This window comes from Ochotona curzoniae, unplaced genomic scaffold (genome assembly GCF_017591425.1).
Source record: "Ochotona curzoniae isolate NIBS_2020 unplaced genomic scaffold, NIBS_Ocur_1.0 contig_908, whole genome shotgun sequence".
Classification (NCBI taxonomy): domain Eukaryota; kingdom Metazoa; phylum Chordata; class Mammalia; order Lagomorpha; family Ochotonidae; genus Ochotona; species Ochotona curzoniae.
The window spans coordinates 17,504,054-17,523,034 of record NW_024466607.1 but is presented as its reverse complement, the minus strand read 5'-3'; the positions used below and the strand labels follow the sequence as shown (position 1 = coordinate 17,523,034).

The following is an 18,981-nucleotide window of genomic DNA, read 5'->3' as shown; positions in this document are numbered from 1 at the left end:
GTAGTAAGGCTTGTAAAGTGAAGAACCTTTCCATTTACTTAGCTTAGCTGCAAGTACCATTGCAGCTCTAAGGCCCATGAACAGAGTTGACATTGATTAGAAGGTCCTTGGTAAGCAGCAACTCTGGGAAAACTGAGGGACAGGATAAAAGGAACCTGGTGCTTGGCAGCTGATAGGAGTGTCTGATGATTCACTCTGTGGCCTTAGGTTTCATCTCATTTCATCTCTCTAAATCTGTTTTTACATTACAGAGTTGTAGTGGTAGTTCCATTTGCTTCTCAGAGTTTGAAAAATTAAATGACAGTGTGTAATGTTTAGACATGGTAGAAGTGGTAGATGTGGTTATAAATAAGAATGGTTTATACATGTAAATGTAATAAGTAGTATATTTGGAAACAGAATAATGAGTACATTTGAAAAGATGGCCAGAATATTAGGCTCGGAACTAAAGGTTATTTAAAAAAAATGAAAGGAAAATCAGGTCAAAAAGCACTGCGGAAGTCCTTTAGAACTTGATGAGTGAAGATCAGGGTTTAACTGACATTCCTCTGTTCAGATTGGCTTCACTCAGGCAGGATGGTTTTGGGGGTGAGCCTAGAAACCTAGGAATTCATAACAGAGCCTCTACTGGCTAATACTCTTTATACAATCATAAGATACTCGTTTGTCAAAGCACTGACATATATTAAAAAATTGCTATAATATACTGATTTTGTTAGCACAACGCCTTTATGGCTCATCTAGAAAATCCTAGAAGCATATGTTTATTGAAATAAATTTTATGATCTTAATTGGTTTTCCCATAAATGGGCCCCTTGAGGATGACCAACCTTGGTTTTGAATTCCTGTAACATATATTTTGCTTTCATACACTGTAAGATGATGCTTAAGAAAAAATGAGATTTAATTTTATGTACCTTTCCAAAAGCAGAGACAAATGAATAAGCTATTCCCTGTTAATAGTCTGACAGGGAGATAGGATTTATAGAGGATTCCATGAGGAAGCTAAAAAGTAAAATGACATCGAAAACAACAGCCAAAAAGTATCAAACAGGGTCCTTTGGTAACTAATTTTTTGTAATGCAGTTTATATCATTTCAAGAAACAGTTGAAGCTTTCTGCACTCACAGATATAATAAGATCCATCATCCACACTGGAAAAAGATAAAGCAAACATATTGGCCAACCAAAGCTAATACAGTTATTAAATGAGTTCAATTCTGAGGGGTGGGTTTGTTTGTTAGCTAGAGTTAGTTTACTGGTGATGCTCCCTCTCAAAAGCAATATAAGGACCTGAGGGAAAAATGTAAACAGAATAAGATAATTGTATTTGTGTGGAGAAGGTAGTAAGTGAACCTAGTAGTAGAAATACTAAGTAGAACTTAAAACATGAAGGTAGAAATTATATATCACTCCCTCTTTTTTAGGGAATAAATGATACAAATGGAGAAAGGATACTAGTAATATGAGTGTTTAACCAGTAAATTTCAGTTATTGGAACAGTGGAACAGGTTGTTTTCTTTTTTAAAAGATTTATGTATTTTTATTAGAAAGTCAGTTATACAGAGAGAAATGTCAGAAAGACATCTTCCATCTGCTGGTTCACTTTCCAGATGGCCGCAATAGTTGGAACTGAGCTGATCTGAATCCAGCAGCCAGGAACTTCCTCCGGATCTCCCACATTGGTGTAGGGTCCCAAAGCTTTGGGCCATTCTCCACTGCTTTCCCAGGCCAAAAGCAGGGAGCTGGATGGAAAGTGGAGCAGCAAAAACATAAACCAGCACTCATATGGGATCCCAGCACTTGCAGTTAGAGGATTAGCCAATTGAGCCATCATGCCAGGTCCTAAGTTTTTTATGTGCAGGTAGATTTGGCTTCTGAATATGTCGTATTCAGAACTACTAAGTGTGGTTTACTGAGTTTGAGATAATAGATTATTTGAAGTTATTGTACTTTGTTGGCAAAATCCAATTGAAGACCTTCCCTCTTCTGTCTCATAAAAGTTTGTCCTATATTCACTTTCAGATGGGAGTAGTTACAGCAGCTTCATACAAAAAACAAACAAACAAACAAAAAGGACCTAGTAGTAATTTGGTGGCTTGCTAAAATCTGGAAAGAAATAGAAATCCTAGTCCAGGTCTGGATCTTAACCAAACTCTGTTGCATTGACTGGATTCTGAAATTAGAATTGGTTGTACTCTTAGTTGATTATTGAAGAGATTTTGTAAGCACAGGACCTGCAAATTGAATTCTTCAGTCTTATAATTTAAAGTCAGTTCACATGTGAGACCTGCACAAATCACAACTGTCCCTAGTATAAGTTTCAGTGAATTCAAATTCTAAAATTTTCCTTTGAGGATTACAGTCATTTGTCCTCTAATCGTCTGCTCAGATTGTTAGTTTTGTTGAAGCTTCCTGTTGTCCATTTATTAGACAATCCAGCAGACATTTCACGGATACACAGGGAAACAGGGAAGTGGTACAAGAAAAGCTGGCAAGCGCGACCGTAGGACCTCAGATGGAACAAGTGATGAGGATGATCTCAACCTACCAGTGGTGATCTTTTCTTCTTCTCTCCAGAACATCTCATTTTTAGTTTGTTTTGAGTTCCATGATGTTGGAGAAATAGGCATTTCTGAGACAATTAAAAATCTTAATAGTGAATATTTAGTTTTTGATTTGTGATTATTCTTTGAGTTTTGTCTCCAGTTTTTAGAAACATATCTTGAGTCTTGGAGAAAAAAATTGTGGCTTTGACTTCTTCAGGGCTCAGCAGTAGTTCATGTAGTCTAAGGACTGGACTGAAATAAGTACTACAACCACATAGTTTGATCTAGTAATAATTCAACTTATGAGGGTAGGAAAGAGATGTTTTAAAATTTACTTTAATTACTGCTCTGAGAGCTTAGTAAGTTTGTCAAAGAGAAATTAAATCCTGAATCATCCTTCATACTCGTAGTTTTTTGGTTAGAGAATGGCTAGAATTTGTTTCTTGGTATTATACATGTCTATTTACCAGCACCACAATGTGATGTTTTAATACATTGTGTAATGGTCAAATCAGTAATTAGTATATCTGTCACTCAGACATTTTTTTAAAGATTTATTTTATTTTTATTGGAAAGCACCTCAGACATTTATTATTTCTTTGTAGTAAAGACATTAAAAGTTCTCTCCTTGCTATTTTTAAATAAGTATTATTACAAATTCTGTCAGTACCAGAATTTGTTCCTCCTATTTAACTGTAACATGGCTAAAATTTCTTTACCGATGTCCCCAAGGCATAAGAACAGCTAGTTGTAAATCATACTAGAAGATCACCTCTCCTGATAAACTCTTGAGCAGTTTACCTTGAACCAATGATCTAACCTCAAAGAGTTTCTCAACACTTGGGTCACAAGACTCTGCTCCCCTTGATAGTTCTTGTCATGTACAAGAACTATCAGGAATTTGTTTAATTCTGATGATTTCATTGGTATTTTGGAAATACCAATAAGAGAAAGAGGGAAAGAAATAGGGAAGAAAGAAGTCTTTAATCTACCAACTCACTCCCTGAAAATGTCTGCAACAAGCCTGGATCTCCAGGCCAGTCACATGCAGGAACCCAAAGACTTGACCCTCATCAGCTGCCTCAGACACATTAACAGGAAGTTGGATCAGAAGCCTAGAGTCTGGAACTCAGCTGACCACTCCAATATGGGATGTGGGCATCCCAGGCAGCAAGTTTACCTTCTGTGCCCAATACATTTCTCCAGTCCCCTTTTAAACTTTGAGTTTTAATATGTAATTCCCTGTACTTTTTCCTACCACTCATCACTTTTTCAGCATCGCATTTCATGGTGGTCAGTTTGAGAAGAAAACAGGGGTCATATCAAGGATGAAAATAAAAACTCAGGTGAATCACAGAGCATTTCTTCTTTAAGTTAGGTTGGGACTGTGAGATAACAGGTAGGTAGGAGCAAGGGCTATCCCTAACAAGGTTAATGCAAGAGAGACATGCTGGTTATGAGACACCAAGGTGGTCTCCTTCTGTTCTCTGGCATCCAGGATGTATAGGTGTTCAGGGGTGATTGTCTTGAGAGATGGAATGTTTCTCTTTGTTAGACTGCTTTTGTTTGTTAGTTTGTTTGTAAGTTAGGATGTTAACAATAGGGAATCATCAGTTTCCTTAAACTTTTGTTCTGTTTGTCTTAAAAATAGTATTTCAATTGATTATAGAAGTTTATTTTGTTTTGGTGTCAGATTCTTTTTTTAAACATTGCATTTTGTGAAATGTTCTAAATAGATTTGGCCTCTCCTGTCAGTGTCACTGTATTTTTACTGTTTTAAAATTTTCCTAATGTTTACTTATAGCTTCCAGCATGCTGTGTTTGTGGCATTATGTAATCAACAAATTTTAATCATTATGAAGCGCCTCCCCACAAGATTAATTTGTTTCATTTCATGTTCATCCTTATATAAAGGAAACTGAACCTCTTCTCATTTTTTCTTCTTCTGCCCTCCTCCTACCCAAACAGTAAAAAGAACATAAGAAAGCAGCGAATGAAAATCTTATTCAATGTTGTTCTTGAAGCTCGAGAGCCAGGTTCAGGCAGAAGACTTTGTGATCTGTTCATGGTCAAACCATCCAAAAAGGACTATCCTGATTATTATAAAATCATCTTAGAGCCAATGGACCTAAAAATAATTGAGCATAACATCCGCAATGACAAATATGCAGGAGAAGAGGGAATGATAGAAGACATGAAGTTGATGTTCCGAAATGCCAGACACTACAATGAGGAGGGCTCCCAGGTAAGGATGAGGCAGGAGGTGGTCTTTGGGTGGCACATTTTCTTTTGGGTACTGATAAATAATGTATTTTGAGAAACTCAACTTTGGAGACCTAACTTTAGGTAGTTGTTCTTTTTTTTTTTTTTTTTTTTTTTTAATTATTTTGGTCACAATTTTTTGAAATTGTTATTATCATGGAGTGGGTGGTATGTGAGTGGGTGGGTGTGTGCATGGCTACCTCTCCATCACTCTGCCTTTAAAATAAATACTTTTGGGGAAAAAAAAAAAAAAACTCAGAAAAAAAGGAAACAATGGGCCCAATATGGTATCCTAGTGGCTAAAGTCCTTGCCTTGAACGCACTGGGATCCCTTATGGGCGCCAGTTCATGTCCCTTCAGCCCCACTTCCCATCCAGCTCCCTATCTGTGGCCTGGGAAAGCAGTAGAGGATGACCGAAAACCTTGGAACCCTGTGCCCACATGGGAGACTCAGAAGAAGCTCCTAGATCCTGGCTTCAGATTGGCTCAGCTCCAACCGTTGCGACCACTTGGGGAGTGAATCAGTGGATGGAAGATCTTCTCTGTCTCTCCTTCTCTCTGTATATCTGGCTTTTCAGTATAAATAAATCAACTTAAAGAAAAAAAAAGGAAAGCTAAAACTGCAATGATGCTTCTAAAGCAGTTCTCAAAAACTGCATGCATGTCTACGTGTTAGAATCATTTAGGAAGCTTACAGAACAACCATTTGAGAACCCAAAGTCTTCCCTTCAGAGACCGTGATTTTGTTATTTATTTGTTTTTTTTTTTTAACTCCCTCATATATAGTAGTAACTGAAAATAATTTTGAGTGTTTTTGTAAACTACAGGTATATAATGATGCCCATATCCTGGAGAAGTTACTCAAGGATAAAAGGAAAGAGCTGGGCCCACTTCCTGACGACGATGACATAGCTTCTCCCAAACTCAAGCTAAGTAAGGCAGCCTCTTACTATTGGTATTTTCATTTAACCTTTCAAGGAGACGCTAGGAGTTTTCTGAAAGAACCAGTATCTAAGTGGCAAATACATTTAACGCATTCATCCTGCAGCATAGAACTTATTCCCTCTTCTCAGCTCCTCTCTTACTGTACTTCTCCAAGTTGAGTGGAGAGCTTAGATAAATTAATAATATCCAGATATTTGTATTTAAATATATCTTTCCTTATGTCTTTAAAATTTAGGGAAAGGCAACTTTAGTGTGGAATGTTCATTTTCCTGTGAAGAATTTTAAGCATACGTGGATGTAAAAAGAGTAGTACAGCGAGCCTCTGTATTGCCTGTCATTCAACATTTATCAAGACCATGCCATACTTACTTTCTATACGCCTTTTTTTCCCTCTGCTTTCTTTTTAAAATTGTTTTAATAGTAGATATAATTATGTCATGTGGAATGCTGCTGCTGCAGGCTGTAGTTTAGCAATTTAAACCACAGTGTCAGGCCCCTTTCTACATATCATTATGAACGACTGTTTTTTTTTTTTTCTGAGTTTTAATCCATTTTAGTTATTCCACTCATCAGTGCTCATACTGTCTTAGGCCAGCTCCTCTGTTCTGTTAACATGACTATTATTTAAAAAAATTTATGGCTAGAGAACTGGTATCATGATGTAGTAAGCTAAGCCTCTGCCTGCGATGCCAGCATTCCGTGTGGGCACCAGTTCATATTTTAGCTATTCTGCTTCCCATCCAGCTCCCTACTTGTGGCCTGAGAAAGCAGTGGAGAATGGCTCAAGTCCTTGAGACCCTGCACCTGGAAGAAGCTCCTGGCTCCAGGCTTTGGATTGGCGATTGTAGGTGTTTGGGGAGTAAGCCAGCAGATGGAAAATATTTCTGTCTGTCTTCTCCATAACTCTGCCTTCCAAATAAACCTAAAATAAGACTTTTTTTAAAAAAAAAAAGTTATTAACTTAGTTTTTACTGTATCTTATTTCAGAACACACCAGACTTATAATTAGCAATTTATCAAGAATTACTAAACTTTTTGTGTTACTGCTAAAAGACCAGGGTTACTTGGAAACAAATAAACTTTTAAAGTTCTAATCCTAAGATATACTGCTATTGAATTGGACATTAATTAGAAAAAAAAATTAGAGAATTAGAGCATGCGCACTCATATTTAAAAACAAAATGCATCATAATTCATGCATCAAAATTCATTTGAGGTTCCAGGCTATGACGTTTTTAACTTGTTCTCTGCTTCTCCTGTGATGAAAGTCTCGCTTCTCAGGAACTTCAGAGATGATGGAATGAGTATACCATATTGCCACTTTATTCTGCCTTATTCACAGGTGCATGGGCATGGTAGTACTTGATGTCCCCTCAAAAATAAGATTTATGAAAACAGTTTTAGAATTCTTTGTATTTCACTAAAGACATGCTAATTACTATATCTTACAACTTATTTGTTCCTTTCTAAGGCTATGCTGCCAACTGTACAAATTTAGGTTCATTTATAACATTTCATCCATTTAATGTTACACCTCTTTCTCTAGGTAGGAAGAGTGGCATTTCTCCTAAAAAATCAAAATACATGACTCCTATGCAGCAGAAACTAAATGAAGTTTATGAAGCTGTGAAGAACTACACTGATAAGCGAGGCCGCCGCCTCAGTGCCATATTTCTGAGACTCCCCTCCAGATCGGAGCTGCCTGACTATTATCTCACCATCAAAAAGCCCATGGACATGGAAAAAATTCGAAGTCACATGATGGCCAACAAGTACCAAGATGTAGACTCTATGGTAGAAGACTTTGTCATGATGTTTAACAACGCCTGTACATACAACGAACCTGAGTCTTTGATCTACAAAGATGCCCTTGTCTTACACAAAGTCCTGCTTGAAACTCGGAGAGACCTGGAGGGAGATGAAGACTCCCATGTCCCGAATGTGACCTTACTAATCCAAGAGCTTATCCACAATCTTTTTGTGTCAGTCATGAGCCATCAGGATGATGAGGGAAGATGCTACAGTGACTCCCTAGCAGAAATTCCTGCGGTGGATCCTAACTTTCCAACCAAACCTCCCCTTACTTTCGACATAATTAGAAAAAATGTTGAAAATAATCGCTACCGGCGGCTTGATTTATTTCAGGAACATATGTTTGAAGTATTAGAAAGGGCAAGAAGGATGAATCGGTATGTTTTCAAAACCATTTGTAATTGAGGTGATGATGCTTCAGACCAGACAATTGGGTAAATGCTATTTTAACTGATGCAGGTTGGGGCTAATGAGGAGAAGGAGAGTAAAAATGAGAATCTATTATTTGAAGCATAAATTTAAAATACAGCCTTTTATAGGACATTTTTTCTTCTTAAGGATAAACACTCCTACTTTATTTAGGAATTAGGGGACCTAGGGCCCAGGCTCAACAGAATAATTATCCACCTTTCAGCGCCGTTAACCCATATGGGCACTGGTTCATATCCTGGCTGCTCAATTTCCCATCCAGCTCCCTGCTTGCAGCCTGGAAAGCAGTAGAGGATGTCCCAAAGCCTTGGGACCCTGAACCTACAAGGGAGACCCAGAGAAGACTCCTGGCTCCTGGTTTCAGATCAGATTGGCACTGGCTATTGCAGCCATTTTGGGAGTGAGCCAACAGATGGAAGATCTGTCCCTCTGTATCTCCCTATAGATCTGTCTTTCCAATAAAGATAAATAAATCATAAAATAGAAATTAGGGGCCAGTGCAGTGGTATGGCAGACTAATCCTCCACCTGCAGCACCAACATCTCGTAAGTTCACTGGTTCCAGTCTCAGCTTCAATTCCAGTCCAGCTCCCTGCTTACAGCCTAGGAAAGCAGTAGAGGATGGGAGACCTAGATGAAACTCCAGCCTCTGGCTTCTAGCTCAGTCCAGCTGCAGCTTGTGTGACCATTTGGGGAGTCAACAAACATGGAAGATATCTGTCTCTTTCTTCTTCTCTCTCTCCTCTAAAATCTGCCTTTCAAATAAAAATAAGTAAATATTATAATAATAGGAATTACAAATAGTAACAGGAATTTTTTATGTCTGATATCAATCAATTATTTAGATGATTTAAATAGCTAAGTTATTGATCTGAAGTTAGACACTTACTTGTAGGAGGGCCTCTTTTTTCTTTTAAATTTGTTTTATTTATTTGAAGATTTTTTTTTCATTGCTTTTCTTTATTGCTGTTTCTGAAACCACTGAATCCATTTAAAACCTTTTCGGTAGTACTTATTGGCAGTGTTTTTTAAATTTTTATTAGCTATGTTTGCTGATAGGTAGAAGCATTCTAGAGACCTTGCTGAATTTAAATTGGTTAGATGTGTCAGCAAGTGACTGGGTGGGTTTGCATCACCCGTCACCTTGTCCTAACAGGAATGTTTCCGTACCTACTGATAAGACATGTATCTGTGGTTAGTTTTCTGAATAATATTTAGACACTGGTATATTGAGTTAATACGATTATGTTTAACCCTCCCTTAATCCAGAGTACATTACAGGCAGTAATAAAATGATTTCCAATCTAAATTTTACAATTTATTTTGCCCAGTCTCCTTACTTTTAAATATCCTGAATGTGACAGGTTTTTTCCCCCATCTTTTGTTTGTTGTCTCTCCCAGTTCCCCCAAATTACTATTATTTGTGGATAACTAAAATGAACATAACTCTGGGACCTGTAACCATTATAGCAAGGACAAACTAACCAGAGACTAGATACAAGTAAGATTTGGACAGGATCTGGAGCTTTGGTACAGCAGTTGATTCTGCAAGCCACCTTCTTTTGTCAGAACTGATGGACATGTGTGTCATTTGTGTCTCAGGGAAAATCTCAGGCCTTCCCTATTACATGAGCTTTACGAGGATGAAGCCTTGAGGAAAAGGAGACTGGTGGGCATGGGGCTCTGGTAAAAGTGACACCTCATGTTCTGTCCTGACCTCTCCGAAATGTACTTCTAAGAACTGTAGAAAAATACACATTACAAAAATATACTTGGTCCCAGCGCAATGGCTTGATCGGCTAATTCTCCCCTCACTCCACCCCCCCACACACACACCCGGTCAGGTGTCGGCATCCCATATGGGATCTGGTTCATCTCACAGCTATTCAACTTCCCATCCCACTCTTTACTTGTGGCCTGGGAAGCAGTGGAGGATGGTCCAAAACCTTGCGACCCTATACCCACTTGGGAGTCCTGGAAGAAGCTCCTGGCTTTGGCTCAGTTTAGCTCTGACCATTGTGGCCATTTGGGGAGTGAACCAGCAGATGGAAGATCTTTCTCTTTCTCTCCTTCTCTCTGTAAATCTGCCTTTCTAATAAAATGTATGAATCTATCTTAATTTTTTAAATGTTCTTGAAATGTTAAAGAAGTATTTAATATAAATTGCTATATAGTTGAGGTATTTAAAAGAGAATGTTGATGTATTGATGAATACTGTTTATGCTGTTATAGGACAGATTCTGAAATCTATGAGGATGCTGTAGAACTTCAGCAGTTCTTTATTAAGATCCGTGATGAACTCTGCAAAAATGGGGAGATCCTCCTTTCACCAGCACTCAGCTATACCACAAAACATTTACATAATGATGTAGAGAAAGAAAAAAAGGAAAAATTACCAAAAGAAATGGAAGAAGATAAGCTTAAGCGAGAAGAAGAAAAAAGAGGTTGGTTTTCTTTGACTTTATTAAATATGAAGATGTATTATAGTTTGTTTTAATTTCATAATCAGCTGTGGAGAAAAGCCCCCTGTATGTGAATAAAAATTCAGGGTATTGGGCTTTTCAAAATAGGATGAAATAGAAGTGTTTTTATTAGTATTAATTTGGTCATCAGATTAAGTAAGATTGAAAGTGACTAGTGATGCTGCTGTGGCCAATGGCAGCCGGATGCCACAAGCCCATGCGCTCCTCCAGCAGTGTGTGCTCGCTTGGCTGCAGGTTCGCCCGGCCGAGGGGAATGCTGCGGCCCAGAAAGCAGTGAAGTGATACTTGATATGCTGAAAGACTGAGCCCAAATTTGTATAAACAGTAAAATTGGTTTTTAAAAATGAAGTTGAGGGCCCGGTGCGATGGTGTAGTGGTTAAGGTCCTCGCCTTGCACGCTCGGGATCCCATATGGGCGCCGGTTCTAATCCTGGCAGCCCCGCTTCCCATCCAGCTCCCTGCCTGTGGCCTGGGAAAGCAGTCGAGGATGGCCCAAAGCTTTGGGACCCTGCACCCGCGTGGGAGGCCCAGAAGAGGCTCCTGGCTTCGGACTGGCTCAGCACCAGCCATTGCGGCCACTTGGGAAGTGAATCATTGGACGGAGGATCTTCCTCTCTGTCTTTCTTCCTCTCTGTATATCTGCCTTTCCAATAAAAATAAAATAAATCTTTAAAAAAAATGAAGTTGAACACATTTCCACATAAAGGAAAACATTTCACTGCTTGCTGACCTGCCCTATTAAAAAGCTGAAGGAAGAACTTCAGGCGTAAAGGGAATAATACCCAATGAAGACATGGATGCATGAACAAGGCTAAGAGCATTGGAAATGGTAAATATTAATAGTGTTTTCACTTCTCCTTAGTTTCTTTTTAAAAAAATTAAATTGTTCAAAGCAAGCACACTCTAGTGTTATGTTTATAACATTTATAGAAAAGTATATTTGCCAGCATAGAGAGAAAGATTGGAACTATATTGGAGCAAAGTTGCAATATTGCCAAAATTAAGTAGATAGTGATGTTAAAGATGCATGTTGCCTTAGGCTACCTTACAAAAGCAGATAAATATCCCAAAAAGTGAACCCAGGAATTCAGTATTACTTGACAGTACAAGGGTAGGAGAAGAGGAGCAATTCAGCACTACGCAGTTACATTAAATACAAGTAGGCTGAGCACTCTGATCAAAATACGCAATCTGTGCAATTTTATGTAGAGTCTATAGGAATATGAAAACCATACATGTTTTGCTTTTAGTGTCACAAAAGGAATTAAATTTATTGGTGTGTGTTGTTGGAATCCTGCATCTGATTCTGACATCCTTTTAGTAAGTATCTTTTTTTATTTTCTTTCCTTTTTTTTTAAACCTAAGAAGCTGAAAAGAGTGAAGATTCCTCGGGTGCTGCAGCCCTCTCGGGCTTACATCGCACTTACAGCCAGGACTGCAGCTTTAAGAACAGCATGTACCATGTTGGAGATTATGTCTATGTGGAACCTGCAGAAGCCAACCTACAGCCACATATAGTCTGCATTGAGAGACTGTGGGAAGATTCAGCAGGTAGGTTTGAAATCAGAGGACAAATTGATGAGAACGTAAACATTCTCTGCTTTCAACAGTAGTTGTTCTCTTGTGTCAGCAAAGAGAAGCAAGCACCTACTGAATGACATCTGGTACTGTTAGGCGGTATCGCAGTTCAGAGGAAACACAACTTCCTTCTAAGTGTAGTGGAAATTCCATTCATTTAATCAGTATTAAAACTACACTGAGCAAAACTCTAGTTAGGATAGTAGGGATTCATGTTTTTTGCCCCTGGCAAAACTCACCAGTGAGGAACAAAACAGAAATTACAGGGAGCTCTAGTGCATTAGCTTAGAATTTGCTTTTGTAAAGGTATCCTAGAACAAATTTTTTTAAGTTGAGACATGGAGAATATGTAAGTTAATGAAACCGAAAACAGGTGGAAATATGATCCAGTCAGTTCCAGTTCTTTCAGCTGCTCATGATGTGAAATTTTTTTTTTAATTCTTTCACCTATTCTGAAAAATGAATCCTCAGTCCATGTTTCCTTGAGAAAATAGAGCTGTTTTTGCATACCAACGAGACTGGAGTAAAGAAGCCTCTGCGTTCCTCACCCTAGTCATGTCTTGATATGAAAGAAAGCAGCATTATTCAGGCCTCAGTACGCTTCACTGTTTTTAATTATTGTTTCTTCTGACATAACTGTATTAAGAAACTTCTAAAAAGCACGTTAGGGCTGGTGTCATGACATTACAGGTGAAGCCACCACCTGAGACACTAGCATCCCATAATGTACCAGTTAGTGTTCCAGCTGCTCTGCTTCCGGTACTGCTCTCTGCTAATGGTGTGGGAAATGCAGGTGCCCCAAGGATGTGGGCCCCTGACATCCGTGAGGAAGAACTAGATGAAGCTCCTGGATTCAGCCTGGCCCAGCTGTGGCTGTTGTGGCCATCTGGGGAATAAACCAGCAGATGGAAAAAAACATCTGTCTTTCCCTGCCTTTCTCTGTATCTGTTTCAGAATAAATAAGTAAATATTAAAAGCAAAAAAATCACAATGCTAGTTCATACAGTAGCAGAATATCTTGACGGAATATTTATTTACTATTTTGCAACAAATACATGGTTTCTGCTAATGACATTTCTTTTCTCTCTTTGAGGTGAAAAATGGTTATATGGCTGTTGGTTTTATCGGCCAAACGAAACATTCCACCTGGCTACACGAAAATTTCTAGAAAAGGAGGTTTTTAAGAGTGATTATTACAATAAAGTTCCTGTTAGTAAAATTCTAGGCAAATGTGTGGTCATGTTTGTCAAGGTAAGAAATGCGTTAGTCCCAAAATTACCTATCTTTCCCTGGGGATAAAATTGAGGCACAAAAGTCTATATTTACAAAATCAGGAACTCTGTTTTAAACTGTTTTTAAAGCTGTATGGTTGTATGAAAAAGATTTGTTAAAAAGTTAACTTGAGTATGTTGTGAAAGCATACTTGTTGCCCATACTATTGAGCTTCCCATTAGTTTAAAATTTTTGTATTGCTAGTTTAATTTTTTTAAATGATGTTTTCTGAGAAATAATCAGTATAAATTATCAGATTGATTTTAGGTAATAAAGTGTACTTTCCCTATATCTGTCAATAGGCATGAGCCCTTTCCAAAGACTTAAGGATCATTATAGCTATATGAAATATTAATGTATTTTCAATGAAAAAAAAAAAGGATAAACTGAATGGGACAATTTGTATTAGATGTTAAAGGGCGTGTATTTAATAAGTATGTTCTGTAGCCAGTAAGTCTAGTTCTCTAGCTGTTTACTATTTACTGTTACCTGCCAGGAAGTCGTAACAGTTTTATTTTTGTGCATTTTGCTGCTTGGTTGGGAGTCTAGCTTTGGCTTTAGTGGACGGATCTTCAAAGATTTACCCATTTGATTTTTGTTTTGTCCTCCACAGGAATACTTTAAATTATGCCCAGAAAACTTTCGAGATGAGGATGTTTTTGTCTGTGAATCACGGTATTCTGCCAAAACCAAATCTTTTAAAAAAATTAAACTGTGGACCATGCCCATCAGCTCAGTTCGGTTTGTCCCTCGGGATGTACCCCTGCCTGTGGTTCGAGTGGCCTCCGTATTTGCAAATGCAGATAAAGGGGATGATGAGAAGAACACAGATAATTCAGAAGACAGTCGTGCTGAAGACAGTCTTAACTTGGAAAAGGTATGTTAGTCCTAACCACACAGAAAAACCTACTCCAGAAAATGCGGGAGTGAGTACAAAAACCCAGAATTAGAAAAAGAGCAGAAACATAAAGTGGTAGTCCAACAGCTTCGGGTGTGGAGGCCCTCTGGGAGCCAAGCAGTGAATGGAAGGTCTCTATCTCTGTCATTTCTTTTCTCTCTCTGTCTTTCAAATACATTTAAAAAAAAAAGAAGAAGAAGAAGAAGAAAACTGGGCCCAGCAGCGTGGCCTAGCGGTTTAAGTCCTTGCCTTGAACATGCCAGGATCCCATATGGGCGCCAGTTCTAATCCCAGCAGCTCCACTTCCCATCCAGCTCCCTGCTTGTGGCCTGGGAAAGCAGTCGAGGATGGTCCAAAGCCTTGGGACCCTGCACCCAGTGGGATAACTGGAAGAAGTTCCTGGCTCCTGGCTTTGGCTTGGCATTGCATCGGCCGTTGCACTCACTCGGGGAGTGAATCATTGAACAGAAGATCTTCCTCTCTGTCTCTCCTCCTCTCTGTGTATCTAACTTTCCAATAAATAAATAAATCTTTAAAAAGAAAAAAAAAGAAGAAAACTTTCCAAATATGTGGGAAACAGATAAGCTGATAATGAACAGGTTGCAGAATGGGGCATATTCCCATTATTATTTAGAAACACCACATCCCCAAAAAAGAAAAGAACACAGAAGACCCAGGGCCTGGCACATTAGCCAAGGGGCTAACAACCTCAGCTTAACTGCCCCGGAACCCCAAATGGCAGTGGTTCTAATCCTGGCTGCTCCACTTCCCATCCAGCTCCCTGCTTGTGGCCTGGGAAAGCAGTAGAGGACGGCCCCAATAAAAATAAATGAATCTCTAAGAAAAATTTATTTGAAGGGCAGTTACATAGAGTGAAGGAAAGACAGATCTTCCATCTATGATTCACTCTCCACGTGACTGCAATAGCTTGGACTTCAATCTAAAAGCCAACACCTAGGTGCTTCACATGGGAGACCAAATGGAGTTCCAATCTGTTGACTTTGGCCTGGGCCAGCCCTGGCCATTTGGGCCAGTAGAGGAGTGAACCAGCCATTGGAAGGTACTTATTCATTCATTCATTCTCTCTCTCTTCTACTCTCATCTCTTTCTCCCTCTCTCTCCTTCCCTTGCTCTCTTTAACTCTGCCTTTCAAAGAAATCTTAAAGTAAATTAAGGAAGCTCAAAACATGAAGAAGTTTGTGAGTGTTATCTTCCTTACACTGTGTAATAGCACATGAGTGAATAGGCTCTGCATGCTAGTTATCTTGTCTTTGTGATTTTTTCCCCCAAAGTATATTAGAATCAGGAACCAGGAAGAGATGATAAAAACATCTTAGGGACCACGTTATTTTATGAAAATTCACTATAAATTTAAAATAGACTTCTTAATAAGAATTAGTTTGATTTCAACAGCATCAGGCTTTTGGTTCCTAGCCTTCTGTTTATGGTGGTTTTATCTTTTATGTTAGTGTATCTTTAAGGTTTTTCTCTGTCTACCTCCAGATTGCTAGATGCCCTTTTTGTTAACCACTTTTGTTTGCCACAGGAAAAGGAAGATGTGCCTGTGGAAATGCCCAATGGTGAGCCCGGTTGCCATTACTTTGAGCAGCTCCGTTATAATGACATGTGGCTGAAGGTTGGAGACTGTGTCTTCATCAAGTCCCATGGTCTAGTACGCCCTCGTGTAGGCAGGTAAGTGTCTTTGAAACAGGTAAAATGAGACTGGGAGCCAGTAAAGATTCATCACTCTTAGGATAACAAAAGTTCTTCTAGAGTTTCTCTGGCTACCTCACCTTTCACCTCTAACTATATACTTTTTAAAATTCCTCCTTTTGAGTGACTAATGTGACATAGTAACTTAAGCAACTGCTTGCGTTGTCAACATCCCATACTGGATTGCTAGTTAGTGTTCCAGCTACTCTGCTTCACAGCTCGATGCTAATGTACCTGGGAGGCAGCAGAAAATGACTTAAGTACTTAGACCTTTGCCACAAATGTAGGAGACCCAGGAAGAATTCCAAGAATTTCAGGTTCCTTGGCTTTTCCTTGGCTGTTGTCGCTCCTTCTCTCTATAAATCTGCCTTTCAAATAAAAATGGATAAATCTTTTTATATATATATTATTTTAAAAATGGATAATTTTTTTTTAAAAAAGCCTTATTTCTATAATTTGACCCGAGGGCTTATAAGTGTAGAATTATCATTAACTAATGTAAAGATGTTGTGTCAGGGCCTGGCGGTTAAAGTCCTCACCTTGAATGCACTGGGATCCCATATTGGTGCGGGTCTAGTCCCGGCAGCTCCACTTCCCATCCAGCTCCCTGCCTGTGACCTGGGAAAATAGTCAGGGATGGCCCAAGGCCTTGGGACCCTGTACTCATGTGGCAGACCTGGAGGAACTTCTTGGCTCCTGTCTTTGGAGCAGCGCTGCATCAGCCATTGCAATAACTTGGGAAGTGAATCATTGGGCGGAAGATCTTCCTCTCTGTCTCTCCTCTTCTCTGCATATCTGACTTTGCAATAAAAATAAATTTTTAAAAAAATATTGTGTCATGTCAGGAATCTGAGAATGTAGGACAATACTAACAGCTTATTGATTTGTCATAAGGAACAACATCATATCTGATACATGTCAGCCAGATTTCTTTGTTTCTGGGGACATGGCAAATTTATTTTCATCTGATTCGCAGATGGTAAAGATCACAGTTTTTAAAAACACTGTGCGGCACATAGTGCCACAGCAGTTTAGCTTCTGATTGGGGCTCCCACATCCATTATAGGAATTCCTTGAATCATATGCCCATTTCCAATGCAGCTTCCTGCTGATTCACCTGGGACAGTGGCTGAATTATTTGGTTCCCTGACTCAGGAGATCTAGATAGAGTTCCTGACTCCTGTCTTCAGTCTAACACAGCTCTAGCTATTGGCGGCGTTTCAGGCAAGAACCAGCAGATGGAAGATGTCTCTTATTTAACCTTCAGATAAGTAAAAATGAATGAGTAAATGTTAAAAGATGATAAACCGTGCCCAGCGGCGTGGCCTAGCGGTTTAAGTCCTCGCCTTGAACATGCCAGGATCCCATATGGGCGCCGGTTCTAACCCCAGCAGCTCCATTTCCCATCCAGCTCCCTGCTTGTGGCCTGGGAAAGCAGTCGAGGACGGCCCAAAGCTCTGGGACCCTGCACCCAGTGGGATAACTGGAAGAAGTTCCTGGCTCCTGGCTTTGGCTCGGCATTGCAGGCATTGCATCGGCCGTTGCACTCACTTGGGGAGTGAATCATCAGATGGAAGACCTTCCTCTCTGTCTCTCCTCCTCTCTGTATATCTGACTTTCCAATAAATAAATAAATCCTTAAAAAAAAAAAAGATGATGAACCATTATCATAAAGGAAGTCTGCCACTCATGTGATCTGACCTCAAATACTGAAGGTTTATGTTTGCTTTTATTCAAAAGTCACTGACAGATGCTAGTTATTTTTCATCATGGGCACCCTGGAAAAAATGCATTGAATTGTCCTACCAGAACAGCCAGTGGAAGTTCTCTAAGTGGCATTAACTGTTAAGTTTTTGGTTAACAAACCTTTTGTTAAATTAATTTTTCAAGAATGAAGCTATTTTAATTTCTCTGTTTTTCTAAGAATTGAAAAAGTGTGGGTCCGAGATGGAGCTGCATATTTTTATGGTCCCATCTTCATTCACCCAGAAGAAACAGAACATGAACCCACAAAAATGTTCTACAAAAAAGAAGTGTTCCTGAGTAATCTGGAAGAAACCTGCCCCATGACATGTATTCTGGGTAAGAATTTAGTGTTTTTACTTGATCATATTCATCCTGTAAAAATTGATTGAGTAATACATCTGTGCTAGAGTAGTGAACAAACCAAAATCTCTCTCAAAAAACATATCACGGCAGAGATTGTGAAATGAGCAGTTGGATTTTTGAAAAACAGTCGTATAGATCATCTGATGGCAATTAGGGTTATGAGCGAAAGTTAAACAGAGTAAGAGGCATTAGAGTAGTGTTAAAGTGAGATCCTGTAGTCATTGATAGGCTTGCTAATAGGTGGCATGAGAGCAGAGTCCTAGAGGAAGTGGGAAAGATAATCATGTTAATATCCGAGGTTTTGCTTCCTGTAGGCACAAGTAACCACATACAAAGACCTAAAGGTAGTGCATCCAGACATGTTCGAGACACAGTGAGGAGACTGAATGGCTACAGCTGGTCAATGGGAATGTTAGGAGATGAGCCCTCAATCATGGTAGGCTATATGGACAGTACAGAGATTGGATGTTGAATGCTTGGGAATTGGTGCAAGGGGTTTGAGCAAAGTGGTGACACATTAGAGCATATGTTCTAAGAATATGAAACAAGTGAGGCACACACTCAAAAAATGCTTCTCAGCCCTGGTGACACAGTTTTTCCATCTAGTCATCTTAGTGTTCACAGTAGCATTTTGTGAGATCTATTTGCATAGCCAGCTCATTACAGCGTTCTTTCCGTATCGTGTTTCTTTTGACCCTGAATTTCTTCTGCAGCTTTCGTCTTTTTGGAATCTTTTTAAAAATAGTACTAATTAGAAGCTTTACATTAATTGCTTATTGTTTTAAAGAAGCCACAACAACCAAAAAGGAAGTTGACAGATTAAAAAGTCTTTCATACTTTTTAAAATTTTGTAGTTACTTGGTTTTGGTTCTTTGGGTTTTTTGGGGTTTTTTTTCAAGGTTGGACATAATAAATATATCCAACTATCAGTT

General features: G+C 39.0%; 1 protein-coding gene across 6 annotated transcripts in view; it reads left to right on the top strand.

Moving 5' to 3' along the window:
* PBRM1 (polybromo 1) overlaps nucleotides 1-18,981 on the top strand; it is a 93,657-nt gene that overhangs the window by 54,241 nt on the left and 20,435 nt on the right. For 5 of the 6 annotated variants that reach the window (XM_040994603.1, XM_040994605.1, XM_040994607.1 and 2 more), the window contains 9 exons: nucleotides 4,518-4,794; nucleotides 5,639-5,744; nucleotides 7,303-7,945; nucleotides 10,229-10,440; nucleotides 11,845-12,030; nucleotides 13,151-13,308; nucleotides 13,943-14,206; nucleotides 15,774-15,919; nucleotides 17,865-18,022. In XM_040994603.1, the coding sequence (XP_040850537.1) occupies nucleotides 4,518-4,794; nucleotides 5,639-5,744; nucleotides 7,303-7,945; nucleotides 10,229-10,440; nucleotides 11,845-12,030; nucleotides 13,151-13,308; nucleotides 13,943-14,206; nucleotides 15,774-15,919; nucleotides 17,865-18,022 (2,150 nt within the window). The remainder of the gene's footprint in view (nucleotides 1-4,517; nucleotides 4,795-5,638; nucleotides 5,745-7,302; nucleotides 7,946-10,228; nucleotides 10,441-11,844; nucleotides 12,031-13,150; nucleotides 13,309-13,942; nucleotides 14,207-15,773; nucleotides 15,920-17,864; nucleotides 18,023-18,981) is intronic. The other variant, XM_040994608.1, reaches the window with a different exon arrangement.